Below are 13770 nucleotides of genomic sequence, written 5' to 3' on the forward strand. Positions count from 1 at the left end.
TAGGTTAACAGTTGGACTTGATGATCTGAAAGGTCTTTTCCAACCTAGACAATTCTATGATTCTCTCAGAACCTTTTAACTCCACCGTATCATGGTTGCTGCAGCCCTATCATGCTGCATTTCTCATCAACATCCTCACCCCCAACCTGTTCTTTATTCATTGATTTGCATAAATACAACATAATTCTAAGGCAACGAGGCAAGAGTATATAAAAAAGGATCTGAAGCTGATCATTTGACAGAGTGGTTTTGCTGCAAAACTCCTGTTCTGGGATATACTGCTAAAAAATAATCCTGAAATTGTAGGAAATAATTATTTTACTTTATTTGGCACTGTGTTCAGTTTTGGCCATCACATCTTCATAAAGACACAGAGAAACTGAAGAGAACCCAGAGAAGCAATGATAGCACAGATCAGGACAGCTGACAAGAAGCAGTTGGTAAATTTGCAGAAAAGCTCCTTTAGGCCAGCTATTTAGAAGAGTTTTCTGCAAGGATAGTGAAGCACTACAATGTGTTATCTCACAGACTGTAGAACTCCCTTCCTTTAATTTTATGTGAAAAAGGCGCCTCTCTTAATTTTCCAGGAATTTTTCAACTGAGTCTCCCATCCCAGCCTCAAGTCTTTTAATGTTAAAAAACTGTTCCTAGAAAGAAATTCTATTCCTGAAAATGAAGATTTTGTTTCTTTTTCAGTGTCATCTTTGTTTGTTTGTTTGTTTGTTTGTTTTTTTCATTAAGAATTTCAGCCAACTTTATTTTTTTTCTGCCAGAATGGTTATTTTGGTCCAAAAATGCCACTTTAAGAATTCTTGAAATGGAACCAGAGGAGACAGCCTGTCCTCCCTGCTCCATTGCATGTCTCACTGATGGCATCACTTGAATAGCACTATAAACCAACTCTGGGGTGCTAATGTGGTGAAGGCATGACCCTATTCCTTTCCTTTCCTGTTACTCAGGGGTAGTAAGGAACAAGTACTATATTTTCTCCAGGATTAAGATTGTCCTGGAGAAGCATGTGTGGAAGGTTCTCTGTGTCCTTCTATCCTGAGACATCTCTGACAGTGGAGAAACATTCAGGCCTTTAAAAAGCATCTCTTAGTCTACTTGTTTACATTAGTATTACCAACTAAAGATCATCAAGTGGTGAATATTTCCAGAAAATATGGTAAAAAATGAAGGAGTATGAAATGTGCTAATGTTTAAATAACAGACCTTTGGAAATTCTGTTGTTTCAGGACAATTTTTATCATTGCTAATTTATCTTTTGAATTGGGCTACTTTCTCTACCTGGTAATTAAACCAGTGCCAACATGCAGATGGCTTCCCCATATCTTGGATCATGCTCTCACTTGTCCTCCTTTGATTACCTGTGTGCATATTATCGGAGTTGGTACCTAGCTAGCCAGCAAACAGACATCTTGTAAACCTGTTTCCCCTAATGCTGACTGCATCTCTTTGTCTGTGTACACCAATTGTATCAGACTGACACTGTTGGTTCTGCATTTCCAAGTTTACACTGCCTTTACGACCAACCCTAGGAATATAAATGACAGTATGCTTGTTCCTTTCCTTTGTACAGTTTGGTCAGGAGCATAAAAATAGCTAAATCTTGTTGGTTCTAGCAATGCTTCTAAACAATTTATTATTATTATTATTTTCTTCCTGTAGATTATAACACAAGTGAGCAAAAGCAAGCATGTAAGAAACATGAACTTTACGTGAGTTTCCGAGACTTAGGATGGCAGGTATGATAATAAATGCTGTTTCCTATCAGTTCAAATTGGGACAATCTATTTTACAGTCCCCCATTATTTACAGTCTGTTTTCTTCATGGTAATCGGTATTTCACTGATGAGAGACAAATTCTTTAAAAACGTTTTGTAATGAATCCCTATCACTATTGCTTTACCTTTTTTGGCTGCTGTTCTCTCAAAGATTTTGCATACATTAATGGCTCCACTATCTGGATTCATTCACATAAAGATAAATCTGAACTATTACTCATGATATGAATATATCTACAGAAAATGAAACCAAAATCCCCACACTGAGCAACGGAACTTTTGAAACTTGCACTTGAATTCTCCCTGGTTCAGTGCTGTCTACTGCAGGTCACAGAGATTTCACTGGGGTGGAGTCCTTAGGGAACTAGAGCTTGGATCACTGTTCAGTGGTCTTTATAACACCATAGCTAAGTTTATATAATTTCTGGGAAAAACTCATCCTGCCATACAGTAACAAGAAAAAAAGGTACTTGTGGTAAAAGGTCGTAAAGACAGAGGCAGGGCATTATGAGAAAAGAAAATAGAGGTCAATCTAGGGTTTTTTTCCAGAAAGCAAGGAGCTCGCTATAAAGAAAGAACAAGAAGGCCATCAGCAACCTATAACCTAGACATATTGCATATGTAGGTAAGAACTCAGAGATGGCTGTCTGTGCATTTCACATTTCTCTGAATTATTTTAAAACAATTCTCTATCAGTGGAACAAGTCTACGAGGAGAAAAAGTGTGCTATCTCTTTAGTGACAGCTCATCATTTACATATCTAGCTCAGATTCTCATATGGTGTCATTACTCAGCCTGACTTTTTGTAGCATGTTTATCCTCACAGCAGCCTCAAGAAGTAGGCAGAGACTGTTTTCCCAAGTCTGCAGAGCATAATCACCCTGTCCATGGCCACAGAGCAGGCTTGTGGTATTGACTTGAACTCAGGCTACTGAACAAGTGAGCCGTTGTCTCTCTGTAAATCACAGATTTTTCCAGGTATCAACAGTTTTTTCATTTTTTGAAACAGTAAATTCTGATATGCCCCAAGGTGTGCACGGCTCTCAGATCAGCCATTCAAGGTGGCCATAGAGAAAAGAAAATCTATTTTTTTCACAAAAAATACTTGAGGAATTGGAAGTTTCAGTTGGAAAGCCAAAGCTACACTGTACAATATTTGATGAGTGAAACTCAGGGTGAAATGAGATAAAAAGAAACAAACCCCAAGAAGTAGGTACTTGATCCTCTCCGCCCTTCCCACACCACCTCCACTACCTTTGTTCAGCAAACTAAACACATAGCTTTCATTAATATTTTAAAATATTTTCCCTCTTGTGGTCTTTTCCCCATGCTGTGTTGCTAGAAATACTCAAAATGCATGATTCAGTGACATTCCAACGAGTAATCTCTAGCAACCCTCAGTCTCACGCAATAATATAATTAATGGTATTAAGTATGCTGGAGAAAGAGGATGCATTTTAATTACTTCTGTTGCACCAAGAAGTGCTTGTGATTTTCGGTCTGGGAAGAAAAGTGTTCTGACAAACATATTTGGACCTTTAATTCCCCTTATAGCCTCATTAGTTGGTATTCAGTACAGATTTCTAAGTTTAATTTTTCATCTGAGTTTTGCATTAACAAAGCAAATACTTCCCTTATTTTTTTGGCAAAAGAAGTAATTTAACATGCCACATTCTGAAGTTCATTTTGTCCTTGGACAAGTCTTAGTTAGTTTGATATAGTTTTAATTTTTCTGAGTGAGAGAAAAAAAATTGAGTGTGTTTATTTGTTCTTGTTTTAGGATTGGATTATTGCACCAGAGGGCTATGCTGCATTTTACTGCGACGGAGAGTGTTCTTTCCCCCTCAATGCCCACATGAATGCAACAAACCACGCCATTGTTCAGACTCTGGTATGCCTCTGCCTATGTTGTAGTTGCCTATTTTGCAGTTGTAAGTGTCTTGGCACAGGGGCTGTCTCTTCCTGTCTGTTTACTATTATTGGATTTTGATTGTTTCTGGGTAAATGCTAACCCATTTCAAAGACGTGCTTTGATGATTACGCTGGAGAGAGGATGAACTATCCAGAGTGGCCTGTGTGGTAGGTTTCCCTTCCATTTCAAATGCAATAACACATGAGAAGACTGTGTCATGTTACTGAAGAATGGTGTAGACAGGAACCAAAAGGGCCCCCTGGTCCCACTTCCAAGAGTTTTTTGCAGCTTATTGAAGCTCTATGTTAACATCTACATGCTATACCTTCCAGAAATGTTGACACGTGGCCAGTGTGTGGACCTCTGTTGTCAACTGTTGGCAGAGATGCTTAAACCGTAATTTAATGTGAAGCTTTGCAAGCAGATGCATTTGCATGTAAGAAATTGTGTTCATTCATGCCTGGCTAACAAATGTAATTTATAAATAAGTGTGTTTGGATCTGTTGCTCTGCCTGGTACTTGTAAAAGGGGATCTGCAGCCAGCTTTCTGCCTCTGCTAGTTCTTATGTTAGTCCTGTGCATCAACTGGAGCAGCCAAAAAGATGATCTTAGATGAAGCAGCTGGCTAGGCCTCTTCTACCCCAGCAGCATTCAACTACAGTTCAGAAAACACAGCAGCTACAGAAATCAAGGCCTTTAGAATATGCTTAAATGTAATGCTGTGAGTCCGATGTCTGGTCATGATTTTTCTTCTGTGCCAGCTAAAGAACTGGCTCTGAAGAGCATCAGTATTAGCAGAATGATTAAGAAGCAGAGGAATGAGCAATAATACACGAGGAGGGAGTGGGAGTGCGAAATCAGAACAGGAAGGGGTTGCCATCCCTAATTAGTTTCTGGAAAGGTCAAGGCACTCAACTGCAATTAGAGAAACATGGGTTTAAGGCTCCCTCTGATTTAAATTGATGATAGAAAAGTATCCTGACCATCAGACTACGCTGATGAGTCTGTCCATGGATGATTTTTTTCTTTGATTTTGACATAAAAAATCTGTGCCTGAAAAACCTTTCCCCCTTCAGAAATGAGTGTAGCTATTACCACCCTGAAAAAAAGAAACAAACCCAAAACCAAAACCCCACACCGAGAAAACCCAGAAATAAACAAACAAACAAAGTTTGATTTCTTTTTGATAGAAAACAAATTCTGCTTGTGAAAATTGTCAAGTATTTCTACATGAGAGGGACATTTTTAAAACCTCAGCATGTGCTGAGACCTTTTCCTTTCCATTCAGCTTTTCATTTATGTACCTTCTCCAAGTCCAGCCACCAGTGCAACATTATTTCTCTATACCAGAATTCAAGTCAGCAAGATTTACAAAAAGAAGGGAAAATGTCAGAGGCTGGAAATAAATAGAAGTGTGGTAAGGAGTTCAGGTGAAAGGGAACAGCAAATGCCAGTTGGCAAGGAATATAGCAATGTGCCTAGGAGACGATGAAGAACAGCATATATGCAGTCCTGAGCTGGGATGAAATAGGTCAGCAAAGCAATAGTTTAGCATTATGCAAACATTGTCCAGAAAAGTTGCCAGTATCAGTGAGATCCCCAGGTTAGAGTTCCCTCCTACAATTATGGACTGTTAAATAAGAAGTGGCCCAGTGTTACTTTCTCTTGTGTGTCTATTCTTTCCAAAAACAGTTAATTTCCCATTGTTAAGAAATTTGTGTAGTTTGTCCTATTTTTTAAATTGGATACTTAAATTTTCCCTCCTTTTTTGGCCTTTTTGGAATTGTGTGTCTCCCTCTGCATGTACTGTACATGCATTCAGTTGTGCAGCCAAAAAATCATGAGGCTAATTAAATTTTAACTGCACATAAATTAGATGAGATAACAGTAGTTGAATGCTTTCTGGTTTAAATTATACAAAATTCAGATTTACACAAGGTGTGCACATGGGGATGGCTTGGGAAACAGTTATTCATACACCCCACCCTAATCCAAATGTAATCATCTCCCAGCCATACTGATTACACCATTCTAAAAAAAGCCCACTCTTTGGGTTGGGAAGTGATTGTTCCTTGGTACCCCTCCAAACTTTACTGACTTCTTTTTTTTCTGTTGTAACAAGAATAGGAGAAATGCTGGGCCAGTACCTCTCTCTCTCTTCTTTTTCTGAGACTGAACTTAGGCAGACAGACAATACAGACGCATGCAAGTACAAGACAGACCGCATTTAATGAATTATATAAGGTTTCTTCTACCGTCTCGCTTCCCACCACCCTCAGAACAGGCGTTGGAGTAGTGTTGACCTCCTGGTCATGTGAGTCAGTGGATCAGCAGGTTGACTCGCACTGACTTCCAGGCTCACTCTTGAAAAGGCTGTGAGCATCACTGTTGTGCGGGGCTAGCAGGGCCATGGAGCTCCCGGCTGGGGTGGTAGGGGCTGGTGGGACCAGGAGCTATGGCAGGGTAAACATCTGCCTAGATGAGGCACAATCAGTCTTTTCTCCAGTGCTTTGCTATTCATTTGTTAAACTGTTTTTAAATGTGTGTCTAAACCCTTACTAAACTGCTACTTCAGGATTTATTATTGCTCATTTCAAAAGACCTTCTCATGGTAACAGTTATGTAAAAATCGTTTCCTGATAAACTGTTCTCTGTTGTCTGGCAAAGGCTCTGGGCTTATATCACTGCAAGACAGATGGTTCTAACAGATTTACAAAGACTTAACATACAAATGAAACCTATTACTGCTGAAGTCTTTATCCATGCCTTAATAATCTCTTGCCCTCTCTATTACAACTCCCTCTTTTCTGGCCTCCCCAGTTTCCAAGTCTTCAGCATGTGTAGAATATTACATCCAACCTTCTTTCAAGTACAAAGAACTTGTATTTCCCCCATTTTCAGATATTTCCACTAGATCTTGTTCGTTCTGGGATGCTGTTCAAAACTTTTTTCCCTCTCTTTAACCTTTCATTGATATATTTCAGCCTAGTGAACATAAAGCCTTCTCTGCCTCAGCCCTTTCCCTAAACCTTCTGTCCAGCTGGCACCCACCTTATGAATTGATTTTGATGTCAGTGGAAGTAGAATTGGATCCACGGATACCTAGATAAGACCTTAAAATGCACTCACGCTGTCTGAGAACCCACATCTTACCATTTCATAGGCTGAAAACAGTTTCAGTATGAGCAGTCTCTGAATTGCAAAGACATGTTTTGCACTGACGTTGTCCTTGTACCTCTCTGTTTGATATATGAGCTATGTATTTATCTGTCTTTCAGGTTCATTTGATGTTCCCTGATCATGTACCAAAGCCATGCTGTGCACCAACAAAACTGAATGCAATCTCCGTGCTCTACTTTGATGACAGTTCCAATGTTATTTTAAAAAAATACAGGAATATGGTGGTGCGTTCATGTGGCTGCCACTAGAATAAAAAAAATAATCTAAAGCAGAGGGTTTTATTCAGAATTGTAATACAGTCAAGATATGATCGCTGCTGATGAAAAGGCAGTCCTAAATTTATTCCATTTCATGTCATCTCTCATTTAAATGTACAGTATAATGTATATAGTAGCTTTTATTTATTTAAAAGTATATAGTTTTTTCTGTATGAGCAAAATTTCAAAACCATTTATTTTATGGGTCACCTTATTATGCAGTAGAACTTCACGAACTAATTTTTCAGTTGACCATACTGGAATCTATTTCATTCCATTTCAATATTTTAAAGTAAAGCCTTTGTATGGATTTTTTTAAAGCTAGAAACTCCAGAACTTCTGTAACTGCTTCATATTGTTAAAGGAACTAAAATATGTTTGGTCATATTGTGCCAATGAAAACTGTGGTGGGGTATTTATTTAGAAAAAGGCACAGAAAAAAAACTAAACAAAACTGCTTGGCTAAACATATTTTTTCTTTTAGAAGTTCTGCTCCATTAGAAAAAGTGAAATGTTGAACAGTTTTTAAGTAAATAAACAGTAGATAGAAAATAGAAGTGAAAAGATTGCACATAATTGTTATAACTATTTTCTTTAACAAGATGAGTGTAACTGGAGGAGTATGTTACTTCTTGGCTTGTGGGCAGCAGAGTCTGCAGAAGGCTCAAAGCTTCGGGAATTCTGTGGAGACAGACTCTCGCCTCTATCTATGACTTCCCAAATTAACACTAAAAATTGGACTACAACATTCTTACCTCACATCACAGCAGTCTATTATCTATTACACTTCTCCAGCAAATATTTTTATAATAACAGCACAAGTTAAACAAAAAAACCCACGCAAGCCCTCCCATTATATACACAAGTTACTATATACACAAAATATACAGAAGACAGGGTATGGAAGGGTTTTGCTCTATTTAGCTCCCACTTTTGGATGTGTTTTCTGAGTGTGCGAAGGAAGGCACAGGGGTTGCAGCAGTTGTCACCTGTTTAATTGAAACTCTTGTCCCTGATAGTGGCTGTTTTCAGGCAAAGATGAAAAACACCTTTCATAATGAGCCGGTGGGTAATTTGCAGCCTACTTTCTGTGCCGTCTGATTTTCTGTCAGGTGGAAATTGGTTTAAATCATGAGATGTATGATGGGATATCTTTCCCTTTTTTTTAGCATTAACTATCTTTGAAAATTCTTAAATCCATATAAATATTTTTTAATGTCCCTAAATTTTTGGCCTCAAATGAAATCCTGTGGTTGTGAATTGCACAACTAATTACAGATTATCATTCTCACCACCACTACCCCCAAAGCCATGCTGTGCACCAACAAAACTGAATGCAATCTCCGTGCTCTACTTTGATGACAGTTCCAATGTTATTTTAAAAAAATACAGGAATATGGTGGTGCGTTCATGTGGCTGCCACTAGAATAAAAAAAATAATCTAAAGCAGAGGGTTTTATTCAGAATTGTAATACAGTCAAGATATGATCGCTGCTGATGAAAAGGCAGTCCTAAATTTATTCCATTTCATGTCATCTCTCATTTAAATGTACAGTATAATGTATATAGTAGCTTTTATTTATTTAAAAGTATATAGTTTCTTTTGTATGAGCAAAATTTCAAAACCATTTATTTTATGGGTCACCTTATTATGCAGTAGAACTTCACAAACTAATTTTTCAGTTGACCATACTGGAATCTATTTCATTCCATTTCAATATTTTAAAGTAAAGCCTTTGTATGGATTTTTTTAAAGCTAGAAACTCCAGAACTTCTGTAACTGCTTCATATTGTTAAAGGAACTAAAATATGTTTGGTCATATTGTGCCAATGAAAACTGTGGTGGGGTATTTATTTAGAAAAAGGCACAGAAAAAAAACTAAACAAAACTGCTTGGCTAAACATATTTTTTCTTTTAGAAGTTCTGCTCCATTAGAAAAAGTGAAATGTTGAACAGTTTTTAAGTAAATAAACAGTAGATAGAAAATAGAAGTGAAAAGATTGCACATAATTGTTATAACTATTTTCTTTAACAAGATGAGTGTAACTGGAGGAGTATGTTACTTCTTGGCTTGTGGGCAGCAGAGTCTGCAGAAGGCTCAAAGCTTCGGGAATTCTGTGGAGACAGACTCTCGCCTCTATCTATGACTTCCCAAATTAACACTAAAAATTGGACTACAACATTCTTACCTCACATCACAGCAGTCTATTATCTATTACACTTCTCCAGCAAATATTTTTATAATAACAGCACAAGTTAAACAAAAAAACCCACGCAAGCCCTCCCATTATATACACAAGTTACTATATACACAAAATATACAGAAGACAGGGTATGGAAGGGTTTTGCTCTATTTAGCTCCCACTTTTGGATGTGTTTTCTGAGTGTGCGAAGGAAGGCACAGGGGTTGCAGCAGTTGTCACCTGTTTAATTGAAACTCTTGTCCCTGATAGTGGCTGTTTTCAGGCAAAGATGAAAAACACCTTTCATAATGAGCCGGTGGGTAATTTGCAGCCTACTTTCTGTGCCATCTGATTTTCTGTCAGGTGGAAATTGGTTTAAATCATGAGATGTATGATGGGATATCTTTCCCTTTTTTTTAGCATTAACTATCTTTGAAAATTCTTAAATCCATATAAATATTTTTTAATGTCCCTAAATTTTTGGCCTCAAATGAAATCCTGTGGTTGTGAATTGCACAACTAATTACAGATTATCATTCTCACCACCACTACCCATATGTTTATTTTGAATTTACCACATTTAATGTCTTTGGACACCCCTTTATTTTAGTGTTATGGAAATGGGAAATAGAAACTCTCTTTTCTCTTAACTACATGGCTAATTATAATATATGCTTTTATCATGAATTGCCTTGATTAAAAATGCTTCATTTAAACAGTTCTCAGAGTGTTGTTAAAAAATGAATAGGACATATCAGTTTCTCCTTAGACAGTCCATGTAAACTCTGACTTCCCTGGTTATTTAAAGCATATTTCAGAAAATTCAGATTATTACAGACTGATAAAATCAATGTGTGCGTGTGACTGTGTGTATGCATGTGAATGTGCAACTGTCTTTTTGCAGAAAGTAATTTATTTTGTCTTGCTATTGGAGTAATACATAAATCCTTTTTATGCACACACTCAGTTTTTTTAAAAAATTAACAGTTCTGATTTCAGTCTTGGGAGCTCTTTCCCATTAATACAACAGTTCCATTTCACACTTCCATCTCTATTTTATACTGACATTACCTACATATCTACGTTTAGTTGTAGTTCATGCACAAGGGTGTATAGCAAAATATAATGTCTCCAACTGAATTACCATTTTGGAACAGTTAAATTCCTGGGTTGTCTTCAAAAAATTTACTGGTTTCTGTATAATTTGGGTAGGTGGATATGTTTTTTTTAACTCAATTTATTCTAAATGGAATTTGATGGAAACTAAATTTTGGGTACATTAAGTAATATATTTTTAAATAATGGTGTACCATTTTGAGAATAAGAAACTGAAGATTATTGTTATATTATTCTTTAAAATATGCTGTTGGAATATATTTCTATATTTTGAGACATAATAAACCTGTAATACTATTTTCTTCCGCTGTGATTTTGCTTCTGAGACACATGACAAAATGACGCTGGCTTCATATATTCTTTTAAAGGTAAAAGCAAGAGATCACCAATGGTTATGGATAGGTTTTGCTGCAGTTCATTTTTTAATACAGACATTTTGTAAAATTACTTTTATTTTATTACTTCTTAAAATGCAGCTGGTGAACCATCTACACTATTAATAAAAATCATACCGCCAAATCATACCTCCAAATGTTAATACTCCCCTCAAAATATACTAGGAAGTAAAAATAGTTTTAAAAAATCTCCATAAAACCCGAACTGGTGATTCCTCTGTTTGAAAGGAAGGATAGTGGTACCACACCCTTTGCATTCCCTGGATAAGCGTGTATATGTGTGTTTTCATGTAAAATTGTTCAGGAAAGCCCTTCTCCAGTAGTACCTAATACAGGGCTTTTTGTTCTTTTGCTAGATCCTATCAAATACCTGTTATTTTATATATATTTATATATAATATGTACATACATATAATATATATAATATAACGTGCACGTAATTATATTAAATTATGTTAAATATATACCCATATATATAGCTATATCTATAGTTATGAAGACCATTCCATTATTGTTTAGGACATGAGAGCTTTGTTCTTTTTAAAATTGTTTAAGCTTTCTGCATCCTTAACAACTGGAAAGTCTAAAGGGCTAAAACCCAGAAAAACAGAAGCAGCTCTGTACAGAATTAATGTTACGTTATGGGTCAGAGCTTCTTAGTCTTTAATTTGCTCATAATGTTAACACCATTGCTACACATTCTGGGCCAAAATCAAATGTTTACGGGATGTTACTAGCGACCACTTCTACGGCTTAGGAGTGGTCACCCAGTGGAAGTCAGAGTTAAGAGGTGAATAGTATTGCAGCAGTGATTTCATCTCCTTTTAAAAGCGTGTAGTTCTCCGAGTGTGATTGTGATGTCCAAGACAAGGTGAGCTCTGACTGACTGAAGTGTGGAGCATTTCTAAGTTCTCTGATACGCTAAGCTGTGAACCCACATAACAGTCTTCCTTCAGTTAGACCACCTGATGGGCATCTCCCCTTTATCTGGATGCCCATTTCCACATAGTGTCAAGTTTTTCTGATTTTCGCTAAAGGTTTCAAATTCATTAATTAGGGAGCAGGGGTGGGGGACATTTGCTGATAATCAAAAACATGCTTGTTCAGATTGCATTAGCCCTTTTTTCTGATATGAGATCAAACTGAAAATTAAATTCATATAAAGCTGGCTGGTAGCTGACAACATAGCAATACATCTGATCAGTACAAAACTCAGCTAGAGATATTTCAGGTAAACATTGGCATGGATGTCTTCAAACAAAAAGGATGACCATTCCTTGTTCTGTGGTCTATCCATCTGAAGGGTATCTGAAGGGTGTCTGAAGGAACATCTGACATGTCCTTTACAACCCCATGACTCTTCCTTCTGTGGTGGCCTGTTTAGCCTTTTAGGTAATACACATTTGTGTTGAGTCATTGGGTAGGTAATATAAATGGAGCCATATGAGGAGCTCAGGTGTCTTCAGGAATAAGAAACCAGTTCTTTATAGCTGCACAGAACTGCGCAGCTGTTTATTTTGCATGTTGGCACCTATAGGACTATAAAACAGTATTTAGTCTTTGTATTATGATAGGAGTCAAATGTCAGACAATTTGGGGCCTCATTTTATTAAATGTTATATACATGAGTGCTGTGAGTTACATCTATATTGTAAACACTGGAACTGAGACTTTCTTTATGGACAATATAGAAAAATTGCACTTTTGGATTGCAATTCACCTATTTCTCTCCAAAAAACTATGAAGTGGGTTTAGGACAATAGCTCTGCTATAGACCTTGTCTGAGCAACTGTTGCAAATTACAATCCCTGATACCTTTAAAATAATATTACGTTGTTGAAAAAGTTTAACTGCAAAGTTTAATTGGGATGTGGAGCTTTGAGAAATCTTTTGTTATTGTGATGGGATGTCAGACAATTCCATTTTGAAATACAATTTTCTCTACCATTTTCTTGGAAAAGGTTGTATTGCTGACTGCATATTTCTTCTGTTCTGGGTTTTTTTTTTTTTTGTCAGCTCCTCTTTTGCAACAGTTTCATAGTAAATTGACTTTGACTCAAAGATGGTTAAAAAAAGGGTTTAGGCTTGTACTCATAAGATTCTGAATTGTTTCAGCAATAACCAAAGGATTTTAATTACCAGGACTTTAAAATTATGTTCTTTGCAATCTCTACCAACTTTTCTGCTCACACATTCAGCTGTGCATAGGCAGAATCTGACATGTGGTGCCTGAATGACGAACAAGCCACATGCGAATTATACAGCATTATCTTTTACTATCTCATCTGCAGTCACAGAACTTGCAAACTGTGATTTACAATGTGTTACTGAATTCTTACTCACATGGCTTGAGCAAGAGCTTGATTAAAAACAAAAGAAAACTAAACTTAAAATCTAACAAAAAACAGCGAGAGGAGGTTTTCTTGCCATCTTAATTCAAATAAATCAGCACCAAACGTGGTACATGAGAGATCCGGAATCTCATGTGAATTAAATGGGCCTTTCGTATTCTGTTTTCCATATTTACAACACATGACACAGACACTTCTCCTGACTGCTATATTTCCAGCTAAATACTTTCTGTTCTGTTCCTGCACTTTTTTGCTTCCAGATGGGTGCCATCAATTATTATTAATATGAATGAAGATATTTTCATTGCTTTAGCAGATGTTAATGCTTTACAAAAGAAGTGTTATTAGTATTGCTACTTTACAGGTACAGAAAGGTGGAGAGACTTCCCTAAGATAAGAGCAGATGAGAGGCAGTACAGGGGAGGCAAACAGATCTCCAGTGTCCCAGTGCTCTAACCCCTATCACACACTCTTGGTGGAGTGATGCATACACTTGACACTCCTGTCCCTGCAGCTCATAATTTTAATGGATGATAGGCAATCTTAGGGGTTACCTGGACCTATACTTTGCATTTACCAAGTGCTTTT

General features: G+C 37.0%; 1 protein-coding gene across 2 annotated transcripts in view; it reads left to right on the forward strand.

The window, feature by feature from the left end:
• The window catches only part of BMP5 (bone morphogenetic protein 5), a 61770-nt gene extending 54173 nt beyond the window's left edge, over positions 1-7597 (forward strand). Inside the window, exons 5-7 of one of the 2 annotated variants that reach the window (XM_009279730.1) lie at positions 1672-1748; positions 3568-3678; positions 6978-7597. In XM_009279730.1, the coding sequence (XP_009278005.1) occupies positions 1672-1748; positions 3568-3678; positions 6978-7127 (338 nt within the window). In that variant the 3' untranslated portion in view covers positions 7128-7597. The remainder of the gene's footprint in view (positions 1-1671; positions 1749-3567; positions 3679-6977) is intronic. The other variant, XM_019472186.1, reaches the window with a different exon arrangement.
• The last annotated feature ends 6173 nt before the right edge of the window (positions 7598-13770 follow it).

Source organism: Aptenodytes forsteri, unplaced genomic scaffold (genome assembly GCF_000699145.1).
Source record: "Aptenodytes forsteri isolate BGI_AS27 unplaced genomic scaffold, ASM69914v1 Scaffold115, whole genome shotgun sequence".
Lineage (NCBI taxonomy): Eukaryota > Metazoa > Chordata > Aves > Sphenisciformes > Spheniscidae > Aptenodytes > Aptenodytes forsteri.